At 38.8% G+C, this 26707-nt stretch overlaps 1 protein-coding gene and 1 long non-coding RNA gene across 6 annotated transcripts; one reads left to right on the forward strand and one right to left on the reverse strand.

The window, feature by feature from the left end:
* The first annotated feature begins 255 nt into the window (after positions 1-255).
* LOC144044436 (uncharacterized) lies at positions 256-1908 on the forward strand. Its single transcript, XR_013291270.1, has 2 exons — positions 256-560; positions 1255-1908. It is a non-coding gene; the product is annotated as an uncharacterized LOC144044436 (long non-coding RNA).
* A 2215-nt stretch (positions 1909-4123) lies between these two features.
* On the reverse strand, positions 4124-26384 carry LOC144043820 (phosphatidylinositol 4-phosphate 5-kinase type-1 alpha-like). Of its 5 annotated transcripts, none has more exons than XR_013291167.1 (18): positions 25981-26382; positions 19146-19171; positions 18975-19064; positions 18667-18797; positions 18462-18579; positions 16519-16671; positions 15927-16226; positions 14930-15138; positions 14785-14868; positions 13100-13148; positions 12869-12953; positions 12610-12786; positions 10618-10756; positions 10466-10534; positions 9872-10385; positions 7708-7742; positions 5214-5286; positions 4124-5120 (listed from the first exon to the last, which is right to left on the reverse strand). XR_013291167.1 is itself a non-coding variant. In XM_077557815.1 (18 exons), exons 1-17 carry the CDS (start codon positions 26066-26068, stop codon positions 5234-5236), a joined length of 2448 nt encoding a protein of 815 aa, XP_077413941.1. In that variant the 5' UTR covers positions 26069-26384; the 3' UTR covers positions 4124-5120; positions 5214-5233. The 5 variants fall into 5 exon arrangements, 4 of the variants coding, with proteins under 4 accessions (XP_077413941.1, XP_077413942.1, XP_077413943.1 ...); XM_077557815.1 differs by lacking the exon at positions 7708-7742 and adding an exon at positions 7310-7384 and having other exon boundaries at positions 5214-5374; positions 25981-26384; XM_077557816.1 differs by lacking the exon at positions 7708-7742 and adding an exon at positions 7310-7384.
* Between the last annotated feature and the right edge of the window lie 323 nt (positions 26385-26707).

Raw genomic sequence — 26707 nt, forward strand, 5'->3', positions numbered from 1 at the left:
GGGGAGAGATAGAGAGGGAAAGGGAGAGAGAGAGAGGTAGAGAGAGAGGGAGAGAGAGGGGGAGAGAGAGGGAGAGAGGGAAGGAGAGAGAGAGCGAGAGGGAAAGGGAGAGCGGTAGGGAGGGAGAGAGAGAGCGAGAGAGAGAGAGCGAGAGGGAAAGGGAGAGCGGTAGGGAGGGAGAGAGAGAGCGAGAAGGAAAGGGAGAGAGGGAAGGAGGGAGCGAGAGAGAGAGAGAGAGAGGGAGGGAGAGAGAGAGAGAGAGGTCATGGCTTACTTTCTCTATGGTAAGACACACACAACTGTTTGCAACTTAAAAGACACGTTTTATCCCCGGTGAGATGCAGGAAGGGGGGGGTGGCTAGAATTCTGCGGTGGCACGCAACCACGATTCGTGCACACTTCGCCAAAGAAAACGCGAACGTGCAGAAGTGCAAGATCACATCAGAGAGTCACCGACTGCAGGTTCACGCCAAGTTATCTTCCGACTTTCTGAGAATAGCTCTAGATGACTGAAGACGAGGCAAAGAGGTGCTCCCGAAAACCTGAGTGGGCTGTGAGAGGTAAGGCAAAGCATTGTGGGTAGAAGCCTTGGTCTCCCACTCAAAGACATTTAGAAACGTACCCTTGATCTGAGGCTGCTCGCTCTCGCCTTTTGTCTCCTCTCAAATACACGCATGCGCACACACCGTGTGTGTTGGGAGTGTCCGTGCGTCTCGCTCCTTTGAAAGAACAAAGGCATTTATTTGTGGGTCCCGCGGATCAAAGCTCAGCTTTGTGACGGCCCGTTTCCAAAACAGGTGCACAAGCCGCCAAGCTGTAGTTCTTCTTTACTTTCATCACCTCTTAGAAAGCAGCAACATACCTTCAACAGTTTACTCAATTTATCACACCGCAGTAAAAATTCTGCTCATCAATTTTCTATAGCGCTTATCCTTGGTTTGGGAGGGGAAGTGATAAGAATGTAGCTATTCCCGTTCCGTTATCAGATTGCAATTTTTTTTAAATTGTATTCCATTACAGTTACAGGAAAAAAAAAACATATAGTCAGATTACAGGTACATTTATTAAAAATGGGGATTAAAATTCCTACGATGAGAGTGCAAAAGAGGGTGAGAGAGAGAGAGAGAGAGAGAGAGAGAGAGAGAGAGAGAGAGAGAGAGCGAGAGCGAGAGCGCACGCGAGTGGGACCGTTGCTACATGTCGGGGAGGTGGGAACGTACAAACTGACTAGTCCTGTCCTTCACACGCGGGCAGTTTGAAAAAGCTTCACGGACGGGAGGAGGAAATGGCGACCGGTATTCACTGGAACTTACTCGGAGCGAAAGTTTGAGCTGAGAGTCCATCGACATGCTACGCGCTGTAGCTTCTCGCTAGCTAAACCGCTAGCCTACAACCATAATGTGAGTTACACCTTGCAAACAAATCTTCCTCCCACCAATTCACTATTTAAACATCATACACAACATATACACGGTGTTGACATTATTAACATTTTTATTGTTTTATTTTACATTTTACCTGTTTTACATTTCATTATAGATGTGTTGATGAAGGTGTAATTATGTTGACCTGATATAACCTATGTGAGTAATGCTTTTGACTTTCTTGCTATCTTTTCTACTGTTTTCCCAGACATGAGAAAGTTAAAATGTTTCTATGTTTATCTAAGAAGTCTAGTTGCTGTTCGTCAAAAATCCGGTTTTCAAAAGTTCAAGGACGATCTAGTTTACTGGGAAAATGCAAACTCATTCTGTACCTCACGGGTTGACAGAGGCGTTTTCTCATGTTTTGAATAAAGAGGCTGTGTGGGCAAAAGAAGACACACACATTGGATGACACTGCTTCGGTGATATGCAATTGTGTGACCAGAGATCTCTGTAATAAATCAACCTTGCAAGGACTCTCTTCCCCAGAATCTCATCTTGGAATTATTTGAACACGCAAACGATTACAATTAATTTGTTTTCCTTCAACGGCTAAACTTGTGACTGGGATAAAAGTTCATTTTGCAGTTGATGTCACACATCGTCATCCTCATTGGATGACTATCTATCTATCTATCTATCTATCTATCTATCTATCTATCTATCTATCTATCTATCTATCTATCTATCTATCTATCTATCTATCTATCTGTCTGTCTGTCTGTCTGTCTGTCTGTCTGTCTGTCTGTCTATCTAACTGTGAGGTGTGGTCAGGCTTTCAGTGACAGTTCGAAAACAGCATATGGCCTTCAATGAATGAATGAATGAATCAATCAATCAATCAATCACTAGCCTACATGCTTTTTAATTACACAAGGATTTTTATTATTTGAAAGCTGCCCGGGTCCCTATCACCCGCAAATAGCAGGGGCACATTGTATAGAATATATATTGTGGTGATATTTATTTTGATTTTGTCTTCATGAGCATACTCAATATTGGAGTTACTTTAATATTATGGTACTTGGATTACGTTACTTTCTACATTTTTTTAGCAGGTAACTTGTAACTGTAATGGATTAAATTTTAAAAGTAACCATCCCAACACTGGGTACTGCTCAGTGCTCATCAAGGGTGAGTCTCTCAATCTTAGGGTCCTGTAGCCTTTACTCATTTTGAATGAAAGTTATCTTGATACAGCAACACCTCTACAATACATAAAACAGTATTGTATACTTTTTTTTTTTTACATAAACCAGGCCCTAAGTATTAAAATACCAAAAATACGAGATGCAATGAACACATTTCTTTTGTGAATACTTTGAACACTAATATATCAACTCCTCTCTCTGCTACTCCCGCTTATGTAAATAAAATGTTTAACTGTATAATCAAGACACAACACCGAGCTTAAAAGCTTCAAACAGATAACAGCGGCGCTGCCTCTGACAACCTAAAACTTTTTCTAGCTAGAAAGAAGAAGAAAAACAGCAGCTAAATAGCAATATAAACAGTAAACTACGATTACATGCAGCCAAAATGGGGACTGGTATGATCATAGTGTGACGTTATTGAGTGGTAGGAGTTAAGAAATGTTCCGCATATTTAAACGACTTACTTACTTCTTACACTACGACTGCACTGAGATCACCGGAAGGGTATCCGCGCAATTTAAATATGGCGCTCGGTGTGCTGTGATTTTATCATTAAAATATTACGTTCCAATCAACTAAGTAATGTATGTTGTTACAGTTCACTAGCTTGTTGAATTAACTTCAGACCCATAGATGATCGCAGTGGACATGACATGTTTGCGTGTCTAAACCAATCAAATCATTTGGATGATGTCAACATTTCTGGTACATGATTGGATCCTAGCTAACCAATAACAATCGCAAGTTAATTTGCATAATGTTTACAACACATTACAGCCATACTATCCTGGCGTCCACTATAACAAATCAAAACATAAAATAACCACCACCAAAAATTTCCATGTTGTTCTTATGTGGAAAAAATCTGTCAAAATCTGTAAAAAAAAATAATAAAAATGCAGGTCTGCAGGGACTCAAATTAGGGCAGCAACCCACCCCCTGATTTTCATTGGGTGAAGGAATTAAATACATTAATACCAATAACCCCCCCCCCCCCCCCAAAAAAAAAATCTGCCATTCACTGCTATAGACGTAAAAAAATCATTTGAACTATTTCTATTAGTTTAACATTTTCACCACACTTTTGTTAACAAGCGTATGAAAACCTGACATCCCTAATTAAAAAAATATATAAAAAATTAGTCAAGACAATTACAATTTTTAATCATAATTAATCACATGACTTCAATAGTTGACTCACGATTTATCACACATTTTTATATCTTGTTATAAATGTACAATAAAAATGTTTTTCTAGGTTTTCATAAAAAAATGAAATAAAATGAAAACATTTTAAACTAATAGAAATTGTTCACATGAATTTTTGACGTCTATAGCCGTCAATGGCAGTGAATGAGTTAATTAGCCCCTCCTGTGTACAATTTTATAGACAATACAATTTGTAGTCGTTCCTAAAACTGAAACCAGAAACAGTAACTTTTTGTCAAGCTTTTGTTTCGATCTGCCAAACCGTAACCGTCAATGATACAGTAAGTTGTGTTTCTTCATGCTCTTGTTCGTTACAAAACAATCAAGTCTTTAAAGTACATTGACATGCTCTTTATTCACTACATGATTGCTCTTGTAACATTAGATGAATCCGGTTTCTCACACGGTCGACATTCTAAATAGGTGGCTGACACCAAAAACATGTCCAACATTTTTGACAAAACAGGAAGGAACAAAAAACAAGTACAGTAACGCACATGCTCATGAGAACTTTGTCAGCTTTTCATGATGAAAATGATTGCCCTTGCACAGGCTGGGTGATGATATTATCGTGCTTATACATACAATTTCCAACTAAGTACCACCATTGTATTTACAAGTGTAGAGGTATATATAGACTTCCACGAATGTGTTACATTCTATGAACAATTAACAAAACATTTTATTTGATTTTTAATGAAACCTGCTATGCTTTTATTCAAAACTGGAAATATCTGAGAATAAACATTCACACATACTGTATTGTAGATGTAAATTTAACATTTTTTTTTCTTCTTTCTTAGTCAATAAGGCATGTTGAACAATGTGGATCAGTAGTAATTACGACGAAACAACAAAAAAAATACAATAGATGTAGATTGAAAAATTACACTTGTTTTTAAAAGTGCATTAATAAGTGCAAAAAAAATAACGAATACATCCTGGATGTTCATGTTGCTAAAAATCAATGTGTCCATATTGCATAGCCATTGCTGGCAAAGTGCCATCAATGCTCAACATATTCACGCCGTTCACAGTGAACATGGAAGCTGTACAAAATCTCAGCTGAGAATTTTATTGTCTTACTTGCATATATATTTTTAAAATATTTATATATATATATATTTCTGTGAATGACTGAGTATGCATATGTCCTTATGCATGGGTATAGTTTGGGCTACCTAAATGCTGTCGATCGGTTTCACAGTTGCAAATCCGCATGAATCCCAAGCTCTCAGCATCAACTGGATCATTTAAATCAGCATCTTGCCGAGAAGGTTTCATAAAACCACACAGCATTTTTCTCATTTCTTGCTGCCTCCCCTCTGAGCGACTGAAAGACAAAAACAGTAGCGGAGGAAATCATCTCACACTCACAATGGGATAGCATCAAAAATAAAGTCAAAGAAAACATATATGCACTTACTGTCCCACATTCCTCATGAGTCATCCTCTGAGCCGGATTGAGGAGAATGCACACAGCTCCGGTCCTCCTGAGTCTGTTGTTACCAAGTTTGGCCAGCAGAGGGTAGCAAGAAGAGAAAGGAGGAGGAGAGTGATGCAGGAAATGAGAGGATGAAGAAAACCCTTGAAAAGCAAAGATATTCCTCGTCACAGTTTCATTTAAAGCTGCAAACTTTTTTTTTTTTTTTTTTAAATACGTCATCTGACACTTTTTACTTTTCTTCCAGAATTTATCTACATTATAGAAGATTTGTGAATTATTACAGGTATGCGTGTGATATTACGAAGTCAGGTTTTCATGGGATATGAGATGTTCAGGTGTGCAGCTTTAATTATGGCGTGACTGACCACTTTAGTGCACGATTCAATTCTCACTAATGCGTTTTGTCAGCTCAGACGTGCTAAAAGCCGCTAAAGCCAATAAGAACACAATCTAAAACTCAACATGGCAGGACAATTGAAATGTTGCATAATGCGAAATCGTAAAAAAGACGAATGACCGCTCTTCAAAAGCTGCCGGTGGGAGACTTTAAACAGATTTGAAAGTGCATTCAGAATCAGAATTGTGTGTGTAAATGCTGAGAGACACTCTTGCTGAGCTAAAATGCTAAATATTGAAAATAAACCAAAACTATAAAGTGAACACATCACCACCAGTGAGATGCCGATGTGACGTCTTTGCTGCCTTTCTCTTCGTAACTTTCATCCACCAACATTTCAAAACAGTAAAGGCCCTAATTTTTAAGATTTTTTTTGTACAGTTTGTAACTCTATTTTGTTATGCCTTCTGTTTATTTTGGGTGTAATTCCACTGTCAGTCATCAGATAGCAACACAATAAGTTTGAAAGAAGAAGAGTGAAAACAGGAAGTATTTTAAATCCAACCTAGTTTTTGCTGAAGATTATTATGGTACTGTTAGGTTGTCCCAGTTCCCAGTCGCCCCTTCGCGCCCATGTTCCACACTTTCATGCATAATGTATTTTGTGAGATGTCTCACAGATGATTCAATTTAGAAAAAAATCCATCTATAGCGTAATTTTGTGAATATTGAATTGGTGGGAGATTATTGTATGTAAAGTTAAAATGAGCATAATAATAGTATGTAGGGCAACAGCTTTTACATGCTACTGATTACTCCATCTATCAATCATCTAAAAATAGATTTTAAGATTTTTAACTCATTCACTCCCAGCCATTTTCACTGAAGCAACCCCCTTTGCTCACGGCTGTTTTACTGGATTTTCGCTGATTTTGCAAGGCCCACAGAATTTTCTGTTTGATTGCTATAAGAACATGGAACCTACCAAAAGAAAGATTAGAGTCTCTTCTTTCATCAGGAAAAAAAGTACATTTGTATCTGTTTTTGTTTTGCAGCAATTAGCATTATAATATAGCTAAGTTTCATTATTATTCACAAATCTGTTTAAACAGTGGGGGAAAGAGCTTTTTGCAACATGGCTCTGGTTGATCTCTTATACTCTGCTGCCACCTGCTGGCCGTTTTTTTGTAATAACTACCATTGCTTTAAGCGACCTCTTCATGTCAGAAAATGTATCAAAGTCTTCTGCATGCTCTAGCATGAAAAATACATGTTTTTGGGACCATGCCAATATTTAAAATAGAACGTTTTTATACAATTTTGGGAGCAAATGAGTTAAACGCAAAAACATACATGTGAGCTACATACATTATTTTTGTTCACCTGGGGATACCATCCTCACATTCTACTGTGGTAACTGTGACTTTGAATGTGTACGGCTTTAAAAATGATCTCTACGAAGCTTTGAGGCAGAGATTTAGCTTCAACCTATTTTGTATTCGACTTATTCAAGTTATTGAAATAATTGCTAAATAATTGCAGCCTAAACTATGCATTTGAATGACTGTCTCTTAACATTTACTCAATCATAGCTATTTTATATATACTGTATTTGAACATGTCAGCACTTCTGAAGAGCCACAAGTCCATGAGCTTCTTTCCTATAGCAGTGTGCTGGCATATATGATCAGTCCGGTACGTCAAACGACTCCAACTCCCACGCCGGCCGGTGACTTACAGTGTAGCTTGAGCTCGAGTTTAGCTTACGACGGCCAAGAACAGGAGAGTACACCCAATATCTGCCATCTGCATACTGATGGTCGGATGAATGGATGGATGGAGTCACGCACGCACGCACGCACACACACACACACAGAAAAATGGGATGAGCAAAGCAGATGCATAAAAGAAAAAAAATGCAGTGAAATTAAAAACAACTGTAAAAATGGTGGTATGATAATGAGCCCTGTATGATTTTGACCGGGCGTATGAAGACAGATGTAAACGTCATGCAGTGAATTATTTATTTTTTTGCTGATGCATCGAAAACAGCAACCGCTGGCAGTGGCAGCCTCATGCTTGAGAAACTCCCCTAAGCGCGTGCACACCGTAATGCAAGCCCTCCTTCCTTCTCACCATCATAACTCTATCACGCTGTCCTGACTGTGCCGCTGCAAGGAGACCCAGCCGAGCAAAGAAATGCAAAAGGAAGCAAAGACTCACTCTCTTGCTGCAGCAAGCCACTGAAACTAACAGTGGACAAAAACAATCACAATTATTTTCAATTGGCAACTAAATCAGCAGTTTCCAATCACAGGGCCGAGAAATTAAACCTTTTTTTTTCTTCCCTTGTGCGTCCATACCGCATGTGCCACTGTATACATATTGACTCATTCACTGCAATCGACTGTTATATATATAAATTCATTTGAACTATTTCTATTAGTTTAAAAAAAAATTCTCACTTTTTTTAACAAGAGTATTTTTTTGTACATTTAGAACAGATATAAAATGTGTGATTTATCGTCAGTTAACTAGTGAAGTCATGCGATTAATTACGATTAAAATCCTGACGCCCCTCATTTTTAATAATCTTAAAAAATAATAATAATAATAATAATTATTTTTATTTTATAATCTTTTTATTTTTTAAGAAAAGATTATTACACATTAGGGGCATCAGGCAATTACAATTTGTAATCGTAATGAATTGCACGACTTCACTAGTTAACTCACGATTAATCACAAATGTTATATCTGCTCTAATACAATAAAAAAATATATAGGTTTTCATAACTCGTTAACAAAAGTGGGAAAAGATGTTAAACTAATAGAAATAGATAAAATAAATGGCAGTGAATGAGTTAAACTGCTCATGCGCTATGGTAGCAAAAAACATAAGCCCATAAACTAGCAAATTTGAGTGAAATAAAATTAAAAGGCCAAATGACGAGCCAAAAGAAGAAGCTTTTACCGCTACAGGTGATTGGCTCTGCATAACATTTGGCCAAAGGCACAAATGAGGCAACGAAGCCTTCAAAACTGCTTTGGCAAACCAACATTAGAAGACAAGACAGTATTAAAATCAAGGCTGATTTTCTCGAGCAGGGGTCATCAGCCTCTTTGAAAATGAGAGCTACTACTTGGGTACTCACAAATGCAAGAGGCTATCAGTTTTATAAACACTTCTAACCAACCAAAAAAAGAAAGAAAGAATAGAAAAGACAATTATAGGAGAAAAATCCACCCACGGCCATTTTGCTACTTGTCGACTGAGCAACCAATCACGGCTCAGCTTGCCAACCTCACATGACCAAACTCAGAAAACAGGTGGGGCCATGATTGATCGTTACCTGAGCCTTCAGGCACTGTGATGTCATTTTCAGTCAACAGCATGTGGCAAAATGGCCGCCCCCTGAGATGGGTGAAAAAGGGTGGATTTTTGCTGCTTTACTAACTCATTCTCTGCCATTGACGGCTATAAACGTCAAAAATTAATTTGAACTATTTCTATTAGTTTAACATTTTTTTCCCACTTTTGTTAACAAGAGTATGAAAACCTAGAATTTTTTATTGTACATTTAGAACAGATAACATTTTTGTGATTAATTGTGAGTTAACTAGTGAAGTCATGCGATTAATTACAATTTTGAAAAATGAATCACCTCTTGCCCCAAATTTCTAATAATCTTAAAAAAAAAGAAAATAATTTATGGCAGTGAATGAGTTAATATTCCACAAACAATTTTAACTCATTCCCTCCCAGCCATTTTTACTGAAGCAATCCCCTTTACTCCCGGCTGGTTTACTGGATTTTGACCGATTTTGCAAGGCCCACAGAATATTGTGTTCTATTGCTATAAAAACATGGAACCTACCAAAAAAAGATTACAGTCTCTTCTTTCATCAGGAAAAAAAAGTATATTTTTATCTGTTTCCATTTTGCATCAATTAGCATTAGAATATAGCTAAGTTTCATCATTATTCACAAATCTGTTTAAAAGATTGAGGGAAAGAGCTTTTTTGCAACATAGCCCTGGTTGATCTCTTATACTCTGCCGCCACCTGCTAGCCGTTTTTTTGTAATAACTACTACTGTTTTAAGCGACCTCTTTGGGTCAGAGGCTGCGTCAAAGCCTTCTGTATGCTCTAGCATAAACCCCCCCCCCCACCCATAAAAAAACGTATTAATATGTTTTTGGGACCATGGCAATATTTCAAATAGAATGTTTCGGGGAGCAACTTCCCCCATATACCCATATTAAAAACACACAAAAATAGAGCGAGGGTGAGAACTTACAAAGTAGATATCAGAAACCTGCACCTCCCCGTCCAGTGAGTTGTGGCTGCTGGAGACAGACAGCTGATTGCACGCGTCCCGTGGCAGCGGAGTGCTCATTGGCTCGCCTGCAGGGAGATGAGGAGAGGAACCTGGCATGTAAGAGGATGCGGGTCGGATGGGGGTAAACGCTGAGGACGGCTGCAGCGTGCTGGCATTTGGGGCCGAAGGGTTCGCCGGAGTGGAACGTGTGGGTTGCGCGGCCGGGTGAGGGATCGCGCGCGTGAGGGGGGAGGATGGGGAGGTGAGTGCTTTGGTGGAGGGGCGGATGGAAGAGCAAAGTGTGGAGGAGGACTGGCAAGCTGATTGAGCGGCGGTGGAGGAGGACAGGAAGGTGGGAGGAAGGGTAGACGAGTAGTGTGCGGATGAGGGATTGAAAGGAGGAGAGTTGGATGGAGGAATGGCGCCGGGCTGATTGTCAGCTGGCGAGGTTGCTTCTGTCCTCTGCGTGAGCTCTGTGCTGGATGGAATTTTACTGTGAGAAACAAGACAATGTTTATTGATTGATTGATTGATTTTTAAATCGTTATCCCACGCTAAGCGATGCGCGTGTACCTGAGCTCAACTTCTACCGTTATGGTCTCCTGCTTCTTCTCATGAACTTCAACAATCTCTTTGTGGGACCTAAAATGATACAAGATGGCACATAGTAAACTGAATCATACTGATTAGCTACTGCTGGTAATATTTCAATGTTTTCCCCTCACAGAATTAGTCTCCGGCAGCGTGGGTGCTCGGGCGTATCGAAGGGGGTGGTGGGTAAGGAGTTGTTGGAAGAGAGCGTGGTGGCGATAGAGGCCGTGGTGGCGTCTTCAAAGGAGGGGGGCGTGCAGGGGGGCTCTCTCTCTAATTGGCAAACACAAAATAGATATGATAATGATGAATTAGCAAACAGAGCTCCCATTCTATATTTAATTACTAGAGAGGTTTTTTTCCAGCAAATTTCAGAAAGAGAAGTCGATCCACTGACGGGTGAGCTTAGCAGAGAAACACAAGCACAGGGCGGCGGTCTTTCATTTGGATTGTTGGAGCGATCGCAGCGCTGCTGATGACAGCTCTGGAATTCAGGGGGATTTATACAGACTGGGCAAAACTTGGAAAGCTTGCATTGTTCCACTGTGCCCAAGGAGCGTGTATTCTTGTTACAGGAAGGTGGAATCGATGAACATTTAGTGGTATGACCTACATTCAGAACACGCAAGCCAAGTCAAAACAGGACAATTACGATTTTAATCCATAACGCAACAAACATTTATTTAAAGTAGGGGTGTCAGGCGATTGAAATTTGTAATTGTAATTAATCGCATGACTTTAATAGTTAACTCACGATTAATCACAAATTTTAGATCTGTTCCAAATGTACAATAAAGTGTACAATTTTTTTTTTAATGTTATGCTATATTTTAAACTAATAGAAATATGGCTGCATCTTTTGACACAGTAATTTCATAATAATTCATAAAATTTAGTTGAAATTAAAAAGATGTACTGCACTGTAAAAAACGAGTGTAATATGGATTTGTGTTGAGGTCATTTTTCTGCCACTTGATGGCATAATTGCATTTGTAAGACGATGAATGCGCAGCGCATTTTTCTTTTCTTTCCTTTCCTTTTTACTTGTGAAATTCTTCACATTTTTTAAATTGTAAAAATACACCTTGACGAGCGTCTCCACAAATTTATGCATTATTATTTAAATTCATTGCTGCTAAATTTTGATGTAAATGTGTCTGCTGCGTTTTTCCCAGTACAGGCTTTCCAAGTAAGGGGCGGTCATTACTCGCGAGTTAAAAAATTTGTGGCGTTAAAGGAACTTAAACTCAAAATTAACGCACTGACTTTGACAACCCTAATTTAAAGGTTTCATTTATCCAAAAATAATTCCTGTGCAAAATATTCAGACAACAATAAAGTATACTGATTCTAAATCCGTTTTAACACAAACCTATCAATCATAGTTTGCGCTTAAATGCCGCAATGAAGTCGTTGGTCGCTATTGTAAATGTCTTGTAAACCAGCCATCCAACATTGTGCCACTTGTGCAAAATTACAACTAACATTAACATTTGGATGTAACAGAACATAAAAACAACAACTTTTAATAATCCAGAAGACAAAACTCGATTTCACAATTTAGCAAATTTTCAACGATTCGATTCCTAAAACTGACGATTAATCGAATAAATTCGATTTAATGCCCAGCCCTACTCTGATGTATGCACTTAATGTTTGGGAAAGTTTTGCTTGTACTTTATTTTGTTGGCACTGCTGCTGCTCTGTTGCTGAGCTGTTCTTTCTCCGTAGGATCAATAAGGGTTGACTTTATCCCATTTAAACAGAAAATGGAACGCTCAAGTGGAGACGATTTAAGTTAATAGTGTGCCAAAGTTCACAAAGAAACAATGCAAATACAAAGAAAAAAATACAGCCCTTCATCTCAAGTTAAAGTTTAAGTACCACTGATTGTCACACCCACCTAAGTGGGGCGAAATTTGTTCCCCGCGTTTGACCCATCCCCTGAGAGAGCGGTGAGCAGCAGCAGGGGCGGCGCTCGGGAATCATTTGGTGATCTAACCCCCCAATTCCAAACCCTTAATGCTATCTTTTCACTTGTATTACTTGTGATTGCTGTCAAGTTATTGTTGGATCTAAATGAGCTCTAAGAGACAGAAGAGAGATGTTGAACGAGTGCAGCCTACCGCTGTCCTCCAGCACCAGGAAGCTGTGAGGTCCTCGCAGGCTCTCCGGGTTGTCCGGGTTTTCTTGCCTCTCATCACTTTGCGACGGACGCTGGCCGGCTGACATCGATCCACCGGCACTGGACTTTAACATGGAGAGAGTTCCTCGACCCCTTTTGGAAGGAGATGGTCTCAATGCTGTGGAAGGAAAGGATGTGCACAAAGAAAGAAATCTTATCTGGGATTGCGATGCAATTTCATTTGTCATTTGCAAACTCACAGCAACTCTTCCTGAAGACAACGGCGCTACAAAACTTGTAGAAGCGCTCAGCGTAGAAACCCGGCCTGTGAACGGACACTGTGTCCTGAGGGTCGTTAAGGAAAATAAATGACTGATATCAGCGCAGTGTTTTATGTGCACCGCATCAAAGACATACTAAAATAAACGAGGCAGTTGCACTTTTATCAGCTTGATTTGTTTGAGCGCTACGTGCGAGGCAAAGCTACTCACCCCGTCGTGGATGAGAGACTTCCAGGAGTGCTCCAGTTTCTTAGTCAAGCTGTAAGATAATTGAATTATTTAGGTCAACTACTTGACTTATCCAAGGCATTAAACTGCAAACTTATGAGAATCAAATGCTAAAAGTCACACTATAGATTTTAATACAGCTTTTAGAAAGCTGGATTCATTTCTTTGGCCTTTCATATCTCTTGTATGGCTCTCATCCATTTGTAATGAGCAATGTAGAAATGCCAAGATCTGATTTGATCTAAATTCCTTACACATGTGACTTAATGTTGGCCTGAGTCGAATTACAGTAAAATCTGCAGTGAATAGCGAAAAACTGTGAGTATTTTATTTTTTTAGAATTGCCTATATTAACTCATTCACTGCCATTGACGGCTATAGACGTCAAAAATTCATTTGAACTATTTCTATTAGTTTAACATTTTTTCCCACTTTTGGTAACAAGAGTATGAAAACCTAGATTTTTTTTATTGTATTAGAACAGATATAAAATTTGTGATTCATTAATTGTGAGTTAACTAGTGAAGTAATGCGGTTAATTACGATTAAAAATTTTAATCGCCTGGCGCCCCTAATTTTTAATAATCTTTTCTAAAAATAAAAAAAAGATTATTAAAAATTAAACAACTATTTTTTGTTTAAAAAAGAAAAAGAAAAGGTTATTAAAAATTAGGGGCATCAGGCGCTTAATTTTATCGTAATTAATCGCATGACTTCACAAATTTTACATCTGTTCTAAATGTACAAAAAAAATCCTAGGTTTTCATACTCTTGTTAACAAAAATGGGATTTTTTTTTTTTAAACTAATAGAAATAGTTCAAATGAATTTTTGACGTTTATAGCCGTCAATGGCAGTGAATGAGTTAATAGGTTAAACCACAAATGTAGCCTTTACAATATTAACACTACAAATGTTATTTATTAACGTTAAATGAATGGCGTATAGATGATTTGATTAAAAAATAATAATAATTAAGCACCGGGAGTGTTGCAGACTCTCCGTTATATCCACAAACAACCTAGCTAAACAAGCTAAACTTAGCCACTTAGCTCACTTTTAGAGCTAATTCCTTGGACCAATTGCTGTACTACTTTCATATTTAGACAGTGCTTTGCCACCATCTTGTGGCATCTTTAGGCATTCCAGGATACACACACACACACAAACACCAAAAAAACGAGACTAGAAAGACTCTCCGTAACTTCAACTAACAACCCAGGCTAAAGTTAGCTTGTGTTATCCGACAGATGTATCACTTCAATATACTTCTTAGACACCATTTACTGTTTGCCTATTTAGCCTATACTTTGACACCATCTTGTGGCATCTTAGGCCATTACAGAAAGAGCTCCAAAAACATGAATAGGTGATTTTTTTTTCCTTCAAAAAATAACTAAAGATAAGTTCTATAGAAAAAAATGCAAATAAAACAACAAAAATTGTTTGGAGTATAGTGATTACTATACTCCAAACATGCCAATACAAAGTTACTAAAATCGGACTTACATCGATTTAGTTGTTTCTAAAAAAGTCAAGGGATTTCCTAAATGACTGACCTCTAAAACACAACGTTTAGAAAAGTTGTTAAAATTCTCACAGTGTCTCAAAGTGACTCTTTCGGCATCAATAGCAAATGAATCATTAAAATGCGTGACTTATACCGACCGATAGGACTGCAGAATGTCGATGATACCGATGAACAGGAGGAGGCGCTCTCCTTTGACTCCCACAGCTGGAATGCCACCCATTCTGCAACAGAGGGGAAACGTTAGCATCGTGTGTGTGTGTGTGTGCGCCTTGTGCGACTTACGTGTCATCATGGTCTAGAGTTTCCCTGCATGTGGACCCTCCCTGTATCGACTCAATGGCCGTGGAGTACAACGCTCTCTGTGCAGCAGGCCGCATTTCATCCACGCCACCTGCTGGCGAACCCTGGGACTGACGCTCTCTCTGCGCTTGCGTCTTGTTGTGGACCCCAAGGAGCAAACTGTAGTCCATTATTTTAAAACTCTCCAGTACCTAACGTGAATGGAACGCACACAAATCAAAGAAGGTGATTATGTTTATTTTTTATTTATTTTTTAAAGCTCAGTATTGTTCGTTCGATTTGACATCATCATTGCTCTCCTTTTTTTTTTTATTAAATAAAAATAAAAGAAAATAATTTTTTTTATTTTTTATATACATATATATATATATATATATGTATATTTTTTTGTACGCGGGTGAGTATGTGTATGTGCGTGTGTGTGTGCGTGCGTGCGTGCGAGCGTGTGTGTATTCATCAGTTCACCTAAAGCCTATTAAAAAAAATCCCATACTAATAATATAATATAATAATAAATTGCCAAATGCAGAAACATCAATGTAAGTTATCACGATGTGGTGGCTCTCGCTAACAGACAGAATTAAGTAACCAGAATTAGGTTAAAAAATTCTATATACGTAGACCATGTTTCTATAAATTTTGATATTTGTTTTTTATTTGAGGCAGATATTTTTTCCATTAAAATGTGATTTATGAGGAGGTTAGACCATTGGTCGATATTCAGAGTTTGTTTATTTTTCCAGTTAACAAGAATTGTTTTTTTTGCGATAGTAAGGGCTACAAGTGTAGATTGAAATTGTTTATGTGGTAAGTCAATTGTTGTTAGGTCACCTAGCAAACACAAGTTTGGAGATAAAGGTATCCTACAGTCCAAAATAGCGGAAAGTTTTTCTTTGTTGATTATGTGATTATGTTTATGACTTTTTTTTACTGGTAATGAAAATTGTGAAGGGCGCATACTTTCAAGTCGTTCACTTACCAGACAGTCTCTTTGTAGGGTTTTGACCAGAGCACTGTATGTGTCCTGGTCCAGACTGAGTCCCTCGGGGACATCACTCAGGAAGTCCAGATCTTTAAAAGTGGGTTTGTTTTTCTCCCGTTCCTTCTTAGACGCTCGCCTCTTGTAAGTGGAGCCCTTCAAGTCAAATTTAAGGTGCATGCGTACAGAGCGCGGTAGAATATTGTTCATCACCACAACTCGGATATTTTTACCCCCGCACTGGACACAATAGAGACCAAAGAACTTTGGCAGCAATGTCCGAGGGTTCTGGTTCAAGTTCTGGGAAAGGACAAGGTAGAGACATTTTTAAGTCTTTTTATTTTTCTCAAGTGGAAAAATGTGATCAATTGGTCAACTTTTCTCTTGCACCTGCTGGACAGCGTGACACATCCACAAGGTCTTAGCTCATGTTGCTGTGCCTTAAGCCTGTTAAGGAGTACTTAGCTTGGTCCAGCCCCTCTGCTCTTGTCTAGATGCATCTTGGCAGATTGTCCAACTACAACTACAGTATGCTTATGATTGGCTAATTTTCCTAACCTATGAAAAGTGAGCGTGTCGACGTGGGACTTACCATGTAGTAGCCAGGGAGCAGTTTCTGTAGAAACTCTGCCTCCTTGTGTTGGACAGTTTTGATGATGAACTCATCATCACGTGTTACGTAGAAAATGGAGCCGCTAGCTCCTGGATTGGTCAACTCAATCAATGGCTCGTTGCAGACGGAATACTGGAAAGGAGCACACAAAAGCACACACAGACCATAAAACCCAGGCAAGCCGTCTTTGCATCTTGTTTTTTTCAACTTAGAAACTCAGAGCACTAAGTAGCGAACCGCCAGGCTTCTCATTCTATTTCCCCTCTGTCGGTCATTGTTATTTTGTATTTCTCGGACGGGTTGTGACTGTGAAGACATATTTCTTGTGTTTTTACATGAATCTGATTCTAGATCTAGATTTAACTCTTGAGAATACAAATACTTTTTTTTTTGCAGCTCTATTCAAACCAAACCCAGCAAATGCAAATGACAGAAACTGTCTGCTTGAGTAAAAAAAAAAAAAAAAAAAAAAGGAAGCTGTAGTCTGCTAATCTCCCACCGGCACAAGCGGCCAGCATGAGCTTAAATGCTGCAGCCAAGTGCAGCATGTGTCTGCGCATGTATGCAAATGCGCATCCCCACAAGCATGTGTGACAGCACGTGAAACCGCTCTGCTTGTGTCACTGTAGATATCTGCATGTCATTGCGTACGGTTGGGGGTGTTCTATTTGATACCTCAGAGATAATTTCACACAAATCTGCACTATATTTAGCTCATCATAGAGTGAGAGCTATTACGCTGCTATCATGAAATCTATCAGGCGCATTAAAGAAAATTGTGTAGATCTCTGAAGTGGATTAAATGATCAGTTCAAGCCTTGTTAATTGCTGCTCGAAGCATCAATGATTACTAATGCTGTTTTTATGCTTTGCAGCGCAACAAATTAAAATGCAGAGTTTCACCCGGTACAGATGCACACTACTGGTCAAAAGTTTAAGAACAACCCCAGATGTTTCTCTTTTTTTGTTCCTTTTTCTTTTTTATGGGAAGTAAAGCAGTTCCCATCAAATGGATTGCTTCAAATGGTACAAAGTGAATGGGTGAACTGCCAGGGATTCAAAATAAAATAAAATAACGGATTTAAAACCAATTAAAGATGGTTTGAGATTAACTGGAGAGAAGAGTGAAAGCAAGCATGTGCCACATATGGGAACTTCTGGACCAGAGTTGGGAAGAATTTACAGCAGAATATTTGATTTCCATTGTAGAATGGACAAATTGTGTTCTGTTGTTGTACAGCAACAGCACCTGCCCGAGGTAAGGATGTAACGATAACGGCAATATTGTGATATTGGGATATTAAAACTGCCACAATAACGTCGTCGTCATGTCACAATATTATAAGCAGCACATCTATTAAAAAAGTCAAGTTGATTTCCATTTGTGCAGTTCTAGCACCCTCTGGTGGTTAGTTTTTTAATGTGGTTTAATTTTCACATGGCATGTTTTGGCCCTTCTATGTCTAAAATCCACACTAATGGTCAGATGAAGGGGAACGTGATATGCTTGTGAACCGAGTCAATATGTGGAGCAATCAATGTGTGTACGCATTAGCAAGTATGGCCTCAATATTAAGTGTTATTAGAGATTGTAGGGTTTTTTGCATTATGCATTGCTGTTATGTACAAAAGCACAATATTGTGTTTTTGTTTTGTATGAGCTTTTTTTTTTTTTACAATATTGTGACCTTTTTGGTTTATAGATTGATTTCATAATTCCATTTCAGGGTACAATGAGACATTTGACTGAATGTATTTTAGTGAAAAACAACAAATTGGTGTGTAGCGTAGCATACAAACACGCATAAAGAAAATGGTGACTTTCCATTACTTTGTTTTCCATGCAAAAAATATATCTATATACATTAAAGAAATGTTACTTTTTGAAATGGTACAACTTTACTTTCAACTAAAAACATTACCAGGTAGTCATCTGGCCGGATTCCAAACAGTTCCCTGAAGTAGCGGAAAGCCACAGGGGCGTACGTTTTAAACCTGAAGTCCGGAAAGTGGTGGGCTGGCGTGAGGTTGCTGCCCTCGCTGCGGCGACAGGATGTAGCAAACCAAAGTGGATTAGACGCTGCGCACGCTAACGTGTTTCCTGCGCATACAGCAACGAGCGTTCACCTGGGGAAGAAGATACTTTCCACCACGTAGAAGTCCTGCATGAGCACATCCCTCTCGGGCTTGGAGCTGAGATTGCCGACAGTGCATCCGATCCCCAGTTGGATGGCCCCTTTTAAGGCGGAGGAGGCGGTCTGGGGGCGGCAGATAAAAGAAGACTGTCACATGTAGGTGGAGGGCAGCTGAGGGAATCTTGAAGCCACGCTTGCATCGCATGACTTGAGAATGATGGACAGAATCCAAAGTGAAAACAACCACAGAGTGTAATGATAGTTTCACTAAAGAAAAGAGGAGGAGGAGGGAAAGTCAACCTTCTTGTATGTTGTCTCTCCTGAGGAATCGACTCTCCTGTGGCCAATCTTCTTCTCGTGAGCTTGGCCTGCTCCAAATGGGGATGGCATCTGTATTAAAAAGATAGAGTTCATTAGTATTTTTAATAACACAAGACATTGAACCATATAGAGATGAACCGGGACACTCACCTCTACGTGACCCTTTTTGGCTGGATCTACACACAAACAGTGGGGGAAATACAAGGTCCAATGTTAATGTGATCAGGCTGAAGCGGACAATTCTGCATCTATTTGTGTATTTGTCCAGTTCTAACTGGTACATGCAGCAATGGTGGAATTATTCAATATTTATTCATCTGTTTCCCACCTCCGTCTCTACATGACAAATGTCACCGCACTACTATTTCCAAAGGCCTTCAATAAAAGTACACAAAATGGACAAATGTATTTGAACACCTGGAGGACGTCAAAATGGTGGAATTTACTCTTATATGCACATGGTTAGCAATATTGGTATGATTAATCGGTGTTAGGGGTGTTCGAAAAAATCGATTCGGCAATATATCGCGATATTACAGCACGCAATTCTCGAATCGATTCGATATGCGGCCAAATCGATTTTTAAACATCAATTTTTTATGGGAATATTCAACAAAACGTCTTACTTAGGGTTAGGATTCACACATTAAGCATGGAAGAATGTTATATTCATGGAACATTAGGCCTTAATATTTTATTTCAGTGCTGTTCAAACATGAAACAGACTGCAACCTGTTAAATGCAGTGGCTCAGCGATAAGCCTGAATTTCCAGATGAATAAATACATTTTCATACAAATCTTACAAGGTACATGTACAAGTTTACTGATTTGTATTTTCTAAATTTGAGTTTTTTTAAAAATCGCAATAGTCAATTTATAGATTCGTATCGGGATTAATCGGTATCGAATCGAATCCTGATCTATGAATCGTGATACGAATCGAATCGCCAGGTACTAGGCAATTAACACTCCTAATCAGTGTCAAAATTAGTGTGTTAAATTTGAGTTAAAGTTCCTTTAACGCCACTAATTTTTTTAACGTGCAATTAATAACCGCCCCTTACTTGGAAAGCCTGTACCGGGGGATTTCCAGTCGCAACGCAGCACAAACGTCCACGCCAAAATTTTGTAGTAATAAATTTAATAATAATGCCTATATTTGTGGAGACTGAGGTCAACTGGGTTGTATTTTTTTTTTAAATGTAATGCGCAGAATTTCAGAAGTTACCTTCTGTTAAATTAGATTCATTAATATGAAAAGAAAAATGCACTGAGCTGTCACCAACCTTATAAATACAATTATGCCATCTAGTGGCAGAAATATTACCTCAACACAAATCAATATCACACTTGTTTTTAACAGTACAGTATATCTTTTTAATTTTAACTAAAGTATATAAATTGTGAAATTACTGTATCAATGATTAAAAGATGAAGCCATATTTCTATTAGTTAAAATTTTGTTTCCACTTTTATGTTAACAACAGTGTGAAAATTTAGGAACAAATATTTTACTGTACCTTTAAAACAGATATAACATTTGTGATTAATCGTGAGTTAACTACTGAAGTCATGCGATTAATTATGATTAAAAAATGTAATCGGCTGAAACCTCTAGTATGCATAGAGAAATACGACAACTTTTATCAACCTTATTACTTAACTCACCGGCAGAAGAGTTCCGTGTTTACGTTTGATATTCCCAAACAAAAAAGCCAAGGAGTTAAATGTCAATGAAAAGGGAATCAGACGAGAGCAGTTGACACTCTTCAGATTTCAATTCGTGCAAGAATCACATTGGTACTGAGGAGGTGAAACTCTATTGGATTGACTTCCTCCTTAATCTGAGTCCCACCATTGGCTGACGTCTGGAGATCACATTGCTAACCAACCACACACACACGGATTAGGGGATGTCTGTCCAGCCAACAAGAAGATTGTTCTGTTGTTTGGCTCGCATGGCAGTAGAAAGCAAGAGAGCAGCGATGGAGGAAGTCAAATGGAAATTAAACGTTTTAATCGACTTCCAAGAACAACAAACTGCTTGCTTTGCATCATCGTGCTCAATTTTTGGGGCCACGCCCGGGTGAAGATTAAGTACAAAGTAGGGATAATGAACTTTTAAGCCATGTTGAAGCAAAGCGTTTGCAACAGATGTTGCTCCATTGCTGAGGTTTGATCGCAGATCAACAAAACAAAAATAACTTGTCATTCTTGGATATGCAAATGCAACAATGCACAAAAAAAAAACATCATTGCAATTATTAGTCAGGTTAGGGAGCCATAATAAATGTAACATCAGAACTCACAATCTTAAGGAATAATGAATGTGCTCTTTAAAAAGGACATAATAAAGGCCTCAGGACCGGATGGGATATCTGCCCTTCTGCTAAAATCCTGTGCAGAGGAGCTCACAGCGGCATGGCAGCCCATCTTCCAGAGATCTGTGGACTCACACTCCATTCCCAGTCTCTGGAAAAAATCAGTAATCACCCCGGTTCCTAAAAAACAATGTCCTGTGGTCAATAATGACTTCAGGCCTGTGGCTCTAACTTCCATTGTTATGAAGTGTTTCGAGAGGCTGATGGTGACTCGGCTCAGGGGGGACCCGGTGGATGCACACTTAGACTCCCTTCAGTTTGCCTACAAGCAGGGTCGCGGCACTGACAATGCTATCAACAGCATCACACATCTGGTCAGCAAACATCAAGACGGCCCGAAAGCTTATGCACGTGTGTTGTTCGTTGACTTTAGCTCAGCGTTCAACACAATGCAGCCGCACCTGCTTTTGGGTAAACTGAAGGAGATGAATGTGAACCCGTACATCTCGAGGTGGTATCACTCCTTCCTGACACAGCGCACACAGCAAGTCAGGGTCAACAGCTCCCTCTCGGAACCCAGATTGATAAGCACAGGCGCCCCACAGGGCTGCGTCAGCTCCCCGGTCCTCTTCACGTTGTACACAAATGATTGTGTGACATCACACCCAGAGAACTTTATCATTATGTTCTCTGATGACACAGCTATCGTCAGCTTGCTGCAGGCCGGCGGTAGCCCACTGGACTATTTCTCAAAAATAGAGAAATTTGTCCAGTGGTGTGACCAGAATCATCTTGTGCTCAATGTGGGGAAGACAGAGGAGGTGATTTTTGATCCAAAAACTGTTGGTGACCACGGGCCAGTCGTCATTAAAAGCAACCACATCAGATAATGGGGGTCAGGAATCATCCTTGCCTACAGATGTTTTATGAGTGGTCCGTCACCGGACTGGCACAGAAAATTGTTAATGACCCGACTCACATTCTGCACCATGAGATCCAGCTACTGCCTTCCGGCAGGAGATTCAGGGCCCCCAGAACCAGGCTGAACCGCTACAAGAACTCATTCCTGCCGACATCCATCAAACTGCTTAACAACCGACATTAACTCAGTGCAATAAGATATATGGTGCAATGTTGTGTGTGTGTAATATATATATAGGAGTGTGTGTGTGTATATGGGTGTGTGCAGTCCTCATGTATGTACTTCTCTACACATGTACACTTCTATGAAGACTTCTGGGAAGTCTTGTACTTATTGCTGCACTTCTTATTTATTTAATTTTAATTTTATCTCTTTCTATTCTGCTGTTTTCTCTTTACTGTAAACTGCAGCTGGACGGAGTCCAGGAAAAAGTTCCCCACGGGGAAAATAAAAGTATATCGTATCGTATCGTAATATGGAAAATAGATGCTTTAATTGCTAGTACTGCTGCAGTTGCTAGCAATTTTTAGAATTGTGTATTCTACTGACTATCACATCGAATAATCAAATAAAAGCGTATTTTGCATTACTAAACATATATACATGCCAGGAGCAAGTACTCTTTTTTTCCTCTTGGGGTCGCCATCTTCACGTTCTACTGTAGTATTTGTGATTTTGAATGTATATGGTTTTAAATGGTGGCGCCTTGCCTGGTGAGTGACGTGGGTGTCAGTGAATGAGAAGGTAAAGTAAGATGCCTACTCTGCGTATTGAAGACCTAGCGGCATTTTGTGTATGAACGTGCTTAGTGTTTGTTTGCTTACATTTGTTGAATAGAGTAATTGAAAGTGCATCCGTGGCTATGTCTATCTTTTACATATATTACAATATGTTCTAATTAGCAACTGAACACTACATTAGATTATTTAACATCAGTATGTTACCTTACTTTTTTTTTGTCTTTTACACATTTGCACCAAGTCGTGCACGAGTGCGACTGTACTAATAATATTAGCTTGTATGGAAAAATGATCGCTCCGAAGCTTTGTGGCAGACATTTTGCCACAACCTCTTTTTTTGCAGTTCAATTATTCACTGTATTATATAATTGCATACAATTATTCAGGACTCTGCAGTGCCAACCTACACATTAAGTGTAAAACTAAACAACCAAGTAAATCTTTTATCTGCAAATTTCTGATTAATTGAACTTCTAATGTAAATAATTGATGGTACAATTCTATGTAACTTAGACGTGCAAACCTGCAGATTAATCCTGAGACAAAGCTTGTCAAGCATAACAATGAGGATTAAGATTTGGGTAGAGGCACACACAGAGGATTAGGGTTAAGAAAGAATTTTATGTTGTGATGAGGTGTAAGCAAAACACAAGAGAAGCTCACTGTGCGGGGGCCGTTTTGACCACTAAATTTGAGGCCATCCTGTTGCTGTAGTTTTAAAATGCATTTTGCCGTTCTGCACAAGAAGCATAATCTAATATATTTATGATAATCATATGCAACATATTATGAGTATACACTGCACATTGAATACTCTGATGTAACTCTTAATTTATGTTTGCGCCAACATCATAAAGCTGCCATATTATTATTTCTGCTTCAGCATCTACAGCGGTTCTTGGAACTGATACCAACAGGGGATTAGCGTGTGTGGTTTATGTTATAATTCCATGTCGCGTTACGTAAGGCACTTATCAGATCTGGCGGGGAGGAGGAAAAAAAGGCCTGCAGTGCAAAAAAGATGAGGAGAGACTGAGGAAGGATATTCTGTAGGGAGGTGTCAAGAACAGGTTTCATGTTCCTGAATCCATATAAACAACAACAAACCATTCCAATGCATCCAGTCCGAACACACCTTTTACCCTCCAGTAGTTTTATTCCGAGCTTTCAAGTCTTCGGTGACAGCATTCTTTAACAAGCCAATGGGGAGAAGCTCCTATGGGCCATTTTGCAACAGAACACCTGCAGTGACTTAACTTGTGATACGCCTTTATCTAACAATCTAATGTATTATTCATTTGAACAGCTTCAGTCGCTCAAATTGGCATTTCCTCATGTATACTTCATATATTTCCCAATAAACTAGTTAAAAGGTGAACAAATACCCACACAAAGTTCTGAATTATTCACTCATTACCTTCACCCCAATCACTACGTTGTAATTGACACACACCATTAATAGATTTACCCTTCAATTGATTATAGACGCAACAAGATGGTGATAAATCAACTTTTTTTTTTTTTAAATCAAGCTCCTCAACTTCCTTCAGCACCAAAATGCCACCAGATGGTGCCAAACAAAGCCAGACTGCTGTTGCTTTGGCCAAATGAGCACAAAGTGAGTTTTTAAGAAAATAACAGAGGATATGTCATATGTCACTAAGTCAACATGAAAATGTAGCAAGTAATAAAAATGTGTTTCCTTTATTTTTTTTTCATCGGATGTACCTGATTTTGTGTCATCTACAGAGTTAAAAGGTGCTTCAATGACACTACATCATTCATGTGCAATTTTCTAAATCATTTTTTTTTTACATGGTTTTACTGTCTACAATAGTTATTTGATAAAGGAAGTCATTTTGATCATGTATATTCTATTATGTATATTCATAATCAAATTGAACATTATTCATGTGTCCCCAAACTGCCCTTTAAAGAAACTCAAGAGTTTTTTCCCCGTGACATGACCAACAGCAATTTGGCTTTCTTCAATGGAGGCTAAAACAGGTGGATAGTTGCAAAAATAAATATGCGTTTAGATTTTGCAATTTTCATCACATTATGTGTGGTTCAGTTGGATGTTGTCAAGGTTAACATTTCCACCCTGTCTTTGTAAAATAACAAATACTATAGGCTATGTAAAAAAAAAAAAACTTTCAGAAATGTGAAATTTGTTAAACATTACAGAACCATCTTGCTAACTGAATCATGTCGAAAGCAAAGGCTCACCATGAGCTCCTCCTAAAATGCTAACATAAACCCAAATTGTCCACCATGTCACCAAGCTCACATACTTAGTTAAGTTATAAAAGTCTGAGAGCTTGACCAATATGCATTTCAAACAGCAAAGCACATCTATTTCAGTGACTGTCTAAGTGTGGTATTATATACTAGTGGTATGTACAACAACAACAAAAAAATCACAAATACAATTTACAACATATAAAATATATATACATGTATACACCCTGTCATAGATTTTCTTCTTTTTTTTTATATCCAGTACAGTTTTAGTACAGTACAATATATGTGCATTATATTTCCATCTTTCAACTGCTTTTTGTGCAGTACATTTGATCATATTTGCATAGTTTTTTTTCCACCCTATATTTAAGCACACTCAAATGTTCAGCCTGTATAACGTCACAGTGGCATAAAACAATAAATAGTACTAGCTTTTCTTATTAGGGGGAGTGTTCTTTTTAATAAACACTTTTACGCTTACTGTGCTAATGTAATGTAAGCCATTGATGCTTGTGTAAAAGTTGGAGAACCACTGAGTTTCTTAAATAACATGATCACTAGCTTCTCACAGATGAATATCAATATAACCAAAAGTAATTTCAGCAAATGTGTTATTCCATAAGTATCTGCATCCCTTCACATTGTAGCAAAACCTACACATTACAGCACTACAAAATGGCGAACTCACTACTGTATTTGGGGCAATGTATCGTGTATATGGGGTGTTTCCAAAAACAACAAACGTGTAAATTCACACCTGCGTCGGCGAGGTCCAGATGCAAACTGAGCACAGCTTCCTCGTCATTCCTCCCGCCAGGTTCCGCAGTCACTTGGTCCATCTCCATGACGTTAGCAGAACCGGATGCGGCGGTCGGAGAAAGACCGTCACATTCCCGTCACGGGACTACAGCCTACATAACTTTGGCAATGGACATGAAAAGTGGTTCAATAATACGGAACCAGAATCCAAAAAGAGAAATGAAGTGTCATCGTCGTTTCAGCCGCCCCGCTGCTACTGCGCGTCAGTTGACTCGCGACGGATGCTCGTCCACGTACAGCGACGTTACAGACCCAGTTTGAGTCTAATCACCGCGTCATCATTTCATGCTAGCACGACGAACCACATAGAAGCAGAATGTGCAAATGAAAAGATGAGACAAATGTGTGTAGAACATCCAAGGACGGATTGAAAAGAAATGAAATGAATGAGAACACGCGCTGAATATTTCTTGTCATTGGTGGAACGTAACGAAATACTTCGTTACTGCTTTTAGAGTGATTGTTTTTCGGTTGACTTTTTATTTTTACTTCCTGCATTTTAAAATCATGTGGTTACCCCTCTTTACTTTATCAAACGGTTTTTAAGTAGCCTAATAAAATAAAAATAAAAAACCTTCCGGGGATGAAAAACAGTTACAGGTAAGGTTGTTTTATTAAAAAAAAATATATATATATATATATCTTCACATTATGCGAGCACAATT

The sequence above is a fragment of the Vanacampus margaritifer genome, chromosome 2 (assembly GCF_051991255.1).
Source record: "Vanacampus margaritifer isolate UIUO_Vmar chromosome 2, RoL_Vmar_1.0, whole genome shotgun sequence".
NCBI classification, from domain to species: Eukaryota; Metazoa; Chordata; class Actinopteri; order Syngnathiformes; family Syngnathidae; genus Vanacampus; species Vanacampus margaritifer.